This window comes from Pterocles gutturalis, unplaced genomic scaffold (genome assembly GCF_000699245.1).
Source record: "Pterocles gutturalis isolate BGI_N339 unplaced genomic scaffold, ASM69924v1 scaffold10095, whole genome shotgun sequence".
In the NCBI taxonomy this organism is placed as follows: Eukaryota; Metazoa; Chordata; class Aves; order Pterocliformes; family Pteroclidae; genus Pterocles; species Pterocles gutturalis.
The window spans coordinates 27,569-37,658 of record NW_010143431.1 but is presented as its reverse complement, the minus strand read 5'-3'; the positions used below and the strand labels follow the sequence as shown (position 1 = coordinate 37,658).

The window sequence follows — 10,090 nt, the reverse complement described above, 5'->3', positions numbered from 1 at the left end:
CCTGCGGACAGCAGTAATAGCTGCAGAAACCAGGCAGTTTTGAAACAGTCTTCTCTGAGTCCAAAATACATGTTTAGTGGAATTTTTGCATAAAGAAATCTATAAAAATAAAAAGAAAATAGCAGAAAGATTCTAGAGTAACTCTCTCAAGTTTTCTGTCAAATTCATGACAATTATTTTTTTCTCAGTGGATTGCACAGGAAATTTGTTGATCTTATAAATGTGATCACCAATGTGCTCGAGAGCAGGATCTAGAATTAAGCACTCACTACCCACAGATTTCACTGCAAAAGGAGCAGTATTTATATAGAGATCTCATCTTTAAACACTTAAATTGTTAGACATAAACATCACTTTTGATAAGTTTATCATACGTGCTGTGAAGTATAAAAGACTACAAATGTGAGGTGCATTGCTGTCCTATTGTATCATTATTTTTTGGTGTGTATCACACACTAAATTGCAAGTGTTTTAAGGAAACTGCATACAGTAAGCCAAAACTTAAAATAAAGAATGGTAAAATATTACGTACTTGTACTTGATGATTTCACATTTTTATCTTTAAAAATAATAATTTTCTGCTTCAGACTGCCAACATGATGAAGAAAAGCAATATCTATTTTAGGGGAAACCATTTACATAAAATGTACCCAATGAGCATGTGAAGCTTCTGAGTAATACAGATGTTGAGCATGTTTTGTTTAGGTGATGTTGGGCATGCAACTTAGGTGTGACTCAGAGGACTAAAGACAGGGACCTAATTTCCTTAGTCAATGGAGAGAAAAATTAGTCTTCCAATACAGATGATTTAGAGCACTTGGCTTAGATCCTAAAGTAAATGGTCTGACCACATTCTTAGGAGTGAATGAATTGTAGTAAAACTGTGTTATTATATTTTGTGCCAGAGTAATAAGGAAAATATGAAAAGGCTCCCCCAAGGTATTTAAGAAGCAGAGATGTTAAGCAGAGCATTACAAACTCTGTGTCTCATCCTCAGCAATATACTTTTTATCTTGTTAACATTTCACATATATCATGCAATTTAAATTTTATAGAGCGAATAAGTCTATTGATTTATTTCATGGTGATGGTGTAATCCTCAGAATATTACCAATAGACCTACTTGATAAATGCCAATGACATGCTGTCTGAGATTCTGAAAAAGGAAAGACATTTTCTCCTGAAACCCATCCTTATTCTATCTATAAGGCATACTCCACCTTGATTGGTCTTTATAATGACTATATAACTTACATAGAAACATTTGATTCGAGCCTTTAGACTATACCCCCCAAAATATTTTTCTTATTGCATTTTGGATTTTTTTACTGACTTTTTTTTTTTTGTAATAATTTCTTAGTCAGTAGACTGGATATTAGCAGAGCAGTTCTTTATTGGTCATGGTCCATAATGAAGCTGATCATCTACAACTGGTTTTCCACATAAGCCCTCAGAGATTCAGGAAGCACGTTGTCTAACACATGAATGCATTGACAAAGTTAGACCACTTGTCCGTATAGCAAGACCAATGGAAGGAGAAGTGATAATGGTGGTAACCTTCCTATACAGTAATAACAGCATGATTAAAGCAGTTACTCAGGAACTTCATTTGGTCTCCTCAGCTTGTCAGTGTTCAATTCCATACCATCTAGGAGAAACCCTTAATTATAAATGTGTGGAAGTTCTAGAAATGAGCATTTTCTTCCCCTCCCCATAAAACTGTGCCAACATCCAAAAGGAGATTTAAGATACTTCAAAGAAGATTAAGTATTATACTTGCCTAGGTATTAGGACACATACGTCTGAGTGTCTGCATCTCCAAACTGCTTCTAGAATTATTTCTACATTATGCTGTTAAACAGAATAGTCTCTGTTGTCTTTGCTACACCCAGCACTCTTTGGAGAGAGAAGCTGTGGGTCTGAATATCTTCAGCTGAGAAAATGAGCTGGCATTTCCCATTCCCGAGCCCTTGCTCCAACAAGGAAGATGATATGCTCTGTGGAATTAGTCTCTGACATGCAGTGGGGAAGTTTCTTTTTAGAAAGCTTTCTGGCAACAGCTCATCAGTGGAAAAAACAGCAAATGGCTAAACTGAAATTTTTCAGTATACAAAAATTATACCAGGTATGATGAACTTTTTTTTTTCCTTTAGGGGAAGAAAAAAGAGGATGGCCTCAAAAAACCCAGTCTGCTAGCTCACCTGAGGGGCTGATAGAGCCCTGGCTCAGCAACCGCGAGCTCTGGGGAAGCTCCATCATGTCAGTTACTCTAAACTTGGGCAGGATCAAACTCAAAGGGGTTTTGCTTCAGCTCATTTCCCATTGAAGAACTGGGGACCCTTGGACATCCAGTATCTCTGCAGTCTGGGGAGATGTAGCTCTTGATAGCTGTGGACTTTGGGATCCACAGGAGAGAACAAATAATTTTTAAGAATGGTTATACTATGTCTAAAGAGGCCATAAACCCTAACTCATAGCTGTGGGTTTGAGGATGGAAGAAGCTTTGCCATAACTGAAGTTTTGCCAGCCTATGCCAGGTCTTGCGTGAACTGCATCAGAGCATGGGGTGACAAAGCCCAGCCTTTCTCTTCTGTCTGCAAGGTCCCAGACCCCTGCAGGGCACAGAGCTGCAGCTAGGAGAGGCATGAATGTATCTCATTGCTGTGCCAAATTGCATCTTTCCAGCTTTAGGAGCATGTACATCAGATGCTGCTAATTATTGGGCTGATTATCTGTAGCTGATGTAACAGGTTTAGTATAACAAATATCTGCTTGTATGTACCCTTTCTTTTGCCTATTACACTATTGGTAAAACATGAGCAAGTAAATATGAACAGTTTTCTTTGGATTCTTCCTAAACAGACAGAAATCAGTGCCCTTATAACCTGTCCAGGATAAAAACTGAAATGGGTTGGTAATTTAAGATAACAAGAATATTATAATATACATAATCTGGTTATTCTTTTTCCTGATAAAACATTGAAGATTTAGATCAAAGAGAAAGAAATTATTTTATTTCAGTGTCGTTGCCTATAAGATTCATGCTATCATGATTAACTGCAATGCAATACTTTGGCAGCTGCCAAAGAGAGCAGAAAAAAAATACAGACAAAGAAAAAGCAGGAGAGGATAATCTTGCATGCACACGGTACATGTATGATGATAGAGTAGAAAAAAGCTTAAATAGCATTTACAGCTCTTTGGCTGAAGGCCATTAAGTATTTAGTCCTTAGATCCTTAGATGAGTTATTTCTTAATGGTTATCTTGCTGATGAGATGTAATGATGGTTTTCATTTCTTACTCTCATGAGAATTGAAAACCTTTTTGGTAAATGATGGTGTACCCGTAAACTTCAGGCATGGAGAAACACAACAAAAAAAACCCCTTTGTAAGTAAAAATCAAACCCCAGAACAGCTTTTGAGCCTTAAAAACTAAAGCTAATATAATAATGTCAAAAGAACTGTAAATGTGTGACAAATTTCAGTCAATATGTCTGATTGCCTGTCACTTAGCTCCGATTTCTACCCACTATGCACTTTGGAACCATCTTTGTTTTAGAAACAGTGTGTATTAGTTGTTAGTTCACCTCCACCTCAGTTTCCTGAATGCTTTTCAGGCTGAGTAATAAGCTGTATCAGTCATTTTCAGCCTGAAATCTTCAACAGCATCACCACTCATTTATTTTTATCACCATCATTGCTGCTGCTCAACCTGAAACTCTGAGGAAGTTTTGCACCTTGAGTCACGTAGACAGGAGACTACATAGGCTTAATAAGGGAAAGTCTGAATTATTATGTTAAGCTACCTAAGCATTGGACTTTCTCTAGTTTTGGATTCTGGGTTGAATTTTGAGTATAATCTAAGTGTGAAGTGTTGCGTAAGTTAAGCATGTTAACTGGTGTATGACTTTTGGCCTTAAAAATAACTTTTTTTTTGTTTTGTTTTGTTTGTTTTTTTTTTTTGTTACAACAGAGTGAAAAATCTTGACCGGGCAATATGCATTGCTACTAGATTTTCTATATGTGAAAATATTCTAATATGCATATAATATGCATGACTGAAGTCAGCAGAAGGGTAACTAGCTAGAGAGTCCAGTTTCATAGTGCAGTCTCAGGGAAGCAAGGGCTTGCTGCTTTGGTACATGCCAAATCACTTATCCCTTACAAAAGCCAGCAGTAAACTTAGAAAATACATTTAAAAGAGATTTATGCAAGTAAAATAAAAAATTTTTGTAGGTAGAGAAGTCACATGAGACAATCTACAAAATTTGACTGAACTTTTTGAGCAGTGTAACCAGTGCTTGCATAAGTTTGTCTGAGCTGCTTGTTCCATCATTCCTAGAAGCTGCAGAGAATTAGGTTTTCAGGACCTTTGGGAGTAAAAGGCTACTACTCAGGCCTGTTTCAATATAACTGCATAGCAAACGGAGGTAGTAGTATATATGGAAAAAACAGACAATAAAAAGTGAATAATGCTAAACTGTCATAGCAAGTCCACAGCAAGAAGTAGTGTCTTCTCGGAACAGAAAAATAAAATTCTACAGAACTCTTTCTATTACATTTCATGTGCAGCATGTGTTGATCATTTCACATGTCCTCTGTACAAAGACTATTTTCTGAAGGGAAAAAGAAGAAGGTTTTCATGCCATATATTGTATTCTGTTGAAGTTTTTTGCTGAGCTGGCCACAACATACATTTTTTATTTTCATTTATTTTATTCTGAAAGCATGTTGTCACAGTAGCACCATTAACAGCTTCCATATGCTGTAAAGATACTATTACAGGAGGACGATGACAGCATAATTGCATACTACATCTTCAGAGATCTGACTCTGGCAGAGTTGAAGATTACTTCAGAGTTTCAAATTAATCTGAATGACCCCATCGTTATTGCTGTTGAATTTGTGGAAGTGATGAAATGCCAAGTCATTGGAAATAACTGATAAAGGCCTAAACAATCTGAAATGAGTAATGCAGTGTTTCTTTGACTTCATCTAAGTCCCACACACTTTACAGCCAGGTACAATATTTTATAGAGAAATGTTTGTTTTAATGAATCTGAGTGCTCTTCAGTTCACTAAGAATAGATCAACTAGGCAAAGAACGAAAAATCCATTATCATGTGCTCTTACGTTTTATGTTCACCAAAATTGTGGCTGTAAAGAGCAAGCGCTGCAGCAATGATTTCTGTCATCCAGTGTAAGTGTCTGTAAAAGACCCGGGCCTCAGGGCTAGAACTGTGTTGTGGAAATGTAATATAAAATTCAAGTGTAGGCAGAGCCCTTTTGGACCCCTTTCTTCCACCTCTTCTGAGTAACTTGCATGGCAGACCCAGTAATACGTGTATTTGTAGGTGCCATGAGATAATAGGAGGATTTGTGATTGTCTCCTGCGTACCATGTTAAAATTTTGTTCTTTACTCAGAGTCATTGAAGTACAACTAAGAAATAGCTGAGGCAACTCTTTTCTTGATAGTATTTTGTGTCATAGTGCTCCTTTCCATCTGTTAAAACAAGAATAAGAAAAAACAAAGCTTCCTTTAGTACATTTCCTTGTAAAAAGAAGGAAATGTTCCTTTAATATATTCCCTTGGAAAAAATACTGAAAAGATAATCGCACAACCTTTAGCAGCTCAGTCAACGAGCTCTACAAAGCTACACATGGTCAAGTCCAAATGTGGATGCTGACGCAAGCAGACTTTACTTGCAGGGATTTTCTCAAACGAGCAAAACATTTTTTTCCTTCAGATTTACTTTGTTTACTGATGGACAGGGGCAGGAAGCAGACAAAACATTTTTTCAGTGGCAATCAAACAGACAATTATATATGTACCATAGCCCAAACTACTAGTTCAGAAAAGAGTAGGTTTGCTCCTAATCCAATAGTGCTAATGTCCTTTTTTACCTCACCTGGAAATATTGTAAAGCTGAAAAAGCTGACACAGCATTCATCGTAAGGAGATAATGACAGGGAGCAGCGTCTGCTGTTTAATTCAGCAGCTGGATGCGAAAATCATCTATCCTGCTGTTACGTGATACACAACTTCTCAGAGCCTTATTTTGTGAAGTGTGACTGAACCACTATCAGGCAGAAATCTCTGAGACATCCCCCTAATACAGCTCCCAGTAGTCACGGAAGCCTGTCCTACCATACTATTGAAAAAGAGGAGTAAATTTCCTCCTGTGTGTTCACATGTAGAGGAACAGAGAAGGCCATTGCCAATGTTTTCCTGTGCCAAAGGAGCTGCTGTGCAAGAGCTGTTGGAGGATGACCCAGGAAAACAAAATAACGGGGCAAGCAAATGCTAGCTTTGTTGAGAGCCAGGATGAAGCAAATCAAACATCCTGTGCCCAGTGAAATCAGCTCCAAAAGCTGCTGGTGGTTTTGACAGCAAGGCTACTGTGTGAAGAAAGGCGAGTGCTGCCTGCCCACTGGAAATCCTCTCCATGGTGGCGTTTGCAAAATAACAGCTCCAGCAAGAGGTGCAGCTGAAGAGGAAAGGCCTGCTGCTACAAGTGTTGTTAAAGTCAAGGCTGACTTTTAAGTACTTTGGACCTTTTCTTCTAGCTGTTTTAACTATATGTCTAGTGTTTTTCAACATAGCTGTTTCCCTGAATGAAACCATTTGTCGTCACATATCAGTAGTAATGATTATTTTTTAAGTGTGTAATTTTCAGGGTACTTTTTTCTTAACTTTTGTTGTGGTTAGCAGTAAACTAACTGAAAACAGAAGTGTGCAGAGCTGAAAATTTATATATACCACTGAACTTTTAGTAACAGCACCCTCTGGTGGCTAATGTATAAATTATACTTATATCTTCCCTTTCACAAGTTGTAATTATAATACTGAATATAATACTGCGTGGGAATTATTTTTCCGTTGAATTTTTCCTTTTGACTACTGTGAAGTGCATAGATATATTTTCTCAAACAAAAAAATTATATACTAAAGCCTGTTAAACATAGAAGGAGTAAAATGCTTAAAGACGTGCTGTCTGCATGTAGAGTTTAATTCAAAAGGTCAACCATATGGGTAAAATTAAAGATAGAAATATGGATAGTTAGCTCAAAAGACAGAGGCAGTAAAGCTCTTATGGTTGTATTGGACCAAACCTAGAACCTATAGGAAGTTACCATGTTCAGTGGGTAAGTCCAGTGGATGGATGGATGTCTTTCTAGTGCTGTCATTTTTTGATCTCATAATTTTATTTGGAATATTTAAATCTGTTTATTTTGCACTGGCTCACTATTTTTAATCAGGCATACTATGCTAATTATCAATAAATCCCAAAAATTACTATTTACCACTTTGTCACAGGTATTTTCCATTTAAAAGTACCTGAGTCCTCTCATGTTGGTTCTGCTATTGGAAGGATCAGAGCTGTGGACCCTGATTTTGGGAAAAATGCAGAAATTGAGTACAACATCGTTCCAGGAGATGGTGGAAACTTGTTTGACATCATAACAGATGAGAACACCCAGGAAGGAGTCATCAAACTGAAAAAGGTATGTGACACCAAAGGGCTGTGTGTACCTACAGCTCAAGTGAGAAGTTAGGTAGGAGAATTAAATGTTGTGCAATTATACCTGGTAAGTAACACACAGTAGTTTGTATCTTTATTAGAATCTGTGGTTGTGATCTTAGTCTTGAAAGAAATTGGAGTTTAGTGTTTCATTTCATATAGAATCAGATATGACTTTTCACAAATAATATCCATTTTAGTGGCAGAAAAGTAATTCTTATCACTGTCTAGAAATTATAATTTCTCTTTTATGGGAAGTTTTCCATGTAAAACCATATGTATAATGTTACAGTTCACAGTATGGAATGAAAGAGCTATATTTTATGTTTGCTTCAGGAAAATTTATTTCATTTTCACTTATAAGAATTTTATTTTGAAAATTTTCATTTTAAGTTTGTTATTGTAGTAATGAAACTGTTGTACAGTACTGTGGTGAACAGAATTTTTATTTAGGGTAGAGGAATCCCAAATAGTTGCAAAATGACATGTCCTACTTCCAGTCTCCTAATGATGTCCCGAATACCTGGTTATCAGATATTCACATAAGGGAGCACACTGCATCTCAGCTGTTGGTTTAGTGTACTAGAATAAATTAAAGATCACTGAATTTATGAATTTTTAAAATGGAAAGCACAAGTATTATTTGCACTGTAGGGATTACAGCTCTCAGCAGGTGAGAGCCAAAATAGGGACAGTCACATTTTAAACAACGGTTGTCTCCTGAGCCCAGGCATGTATATGTGCACCAATAATCAACTTGTTTAGAAAAAAAAATCTGAACCATCAGCTCATTTTAAAAGGCTAGCTTATGTTTTATAGACAGCTCATATTTGGAAGTGTATTTTTTGTAAAATAAGCACACCAATGAGCTGAACACTTCACAAGGGTCTGGAAATGAAAGGGTTCTGGATATGTGTATTAAGACAAGCTTTAGGAAAAGACAAACTTTAGTTCAAATAAAACTTAGAATTTATATGCTTAAATTTCCCACAAATCTGACCATGGATGTGTATTTGCATTATATTAATCCTAACACCAATATTCCTGGCTTCAGCCTCTTGACTTGGGAAACAGTAAATTGTCTATGGGTGCACTAAAAGACCAGGTGATGTCAAGTCAAGCTAGTTGTAGTGACATAAAATGGAAAAATGGAAATTGCAACACCCATATGAAATTACATGTCAATGAGACATAAACACCACTCATCACACACCCCTTTCTTTTCTGACTGAAAGTTTGAATGTGTGTGAATTTTTAATCTTTGTTTAATTTTAAAAAATCATTCTGATCACCTTTTTCTCTCTATGCAGATGGCTCTAAAATAGCTCCATCTGGAACTGTCAGGTTGCGCAGCTGCATTCCCCTCCACATGCACTGCCGGTCGGAAACGGCAATGAGTGGGAACCATTGAAAAACAAATGTTTGAGCATCAAGAGCAGATTTTTGATAGGATTTAGTTCTTCCTGGATTAGTCCTAAACCTCAGCTGCGCTGCTTGGTTTTATACACAGCAATGGAAATTTTCCATACTTATGCTTAAGTATATATACTAGACTGTATAGGCACAACATTCAAATTGGCAACGCAGATTGAAACAGCATCCATATAATATTTGTTACTGATGAAGAGCATCCACATATGAATTTGCCTGATAGAGTTATCTTAGGATCAGCACAGGCAAAACACCTGGCCACTTCTGAGGCTGCTATATGGGGAATTAAATAATATCTAATTGAACAACTATTTAAAAAGAAAAATTGACACAAATAATTATACATCCAGATACTTTAGAGTTGGTCATTGTATTTCACTGCATTTATTTAGTCTTTTCATTAACAAAATGTGGCATATCTGAAATTTTAGAGCACTTTTACAACAGCAGAACATCAGTTGACGTTGCCTAATGTAGATGATAGATCTCTGTCACTGAACAGGACGGTGAAAAAATATAGTCCTATTCTCTTCTAAATCTTCATCGCAGTGAGCCTGGGGACAGTGTCAGGCTGTGAAGGTCAGGGAATCCCAGCTTTTTTCTATGCAGGAGTGTGGAAAAAAAATAAACACAGCATGCAGGTCCTCCAACAAAGAATGCCTTTACACAGACCCTACACATATTGCCCTTCACTAAACTTTTCTCAGGGAAAAGGTCCCACTCAGTAAGCTGTACATGATCCAAGTGTTTTAAGACATTTTGGAATCATCCAAACCTCATCCAGTTATGTTCCTTGCTGGGTCCCAGGTTAAACAAGAGCAATCTGGATTCTTCTGAGTTCACTGACTCAGTTGGCTTTTCACATCCTCTACGCTTGTAATAGTATAAATGCGCTTGCATGGGTTGCAGTGTTCAGATTTTCAGAAGTGCTGGACATTCATAATTCTGTAGACACATTAAAATTCAAGCTACTGGTACTGTACAAGCCTGCAACAGCACTATTCATTTGCCTGCACAGAAGCAATTTCACATTGCATGGTGTTCAACACACTGACTTGACCTTGTGGGTTTATGCAGATATTTACGTATGTATATAAGTCCTTCTTTAAATCAAAGGTGGTGAATGAACAGGAT

The 10,090-nt window shown here is 37.0% G+C and overlaps 1 protein-coding gene across 1 annotated transcript in view; it reads left to right on the top strand.

The window, feature by feature from the left end:
* LOC104469979 (cadherin-12-like) overlaps window positions 1-10,090 on the top strand; it is a gene marked incomplete at its 3' end in the record, with an annotated part of 62,701 nt that overhangs the window by 25,669 nt on the left and 26,942 nt on the right. The window contains exon 4 of the mRNA XM_010084736.1: window positions 7,321-7,508. Coding sequence (XP_010083038.1) covers window positions 7,321-7,508 — 188 coding nt within the window. The remainder of the gene's footprint in view (window positions 1-7,320; window positions 7,509-10,090) is intronic.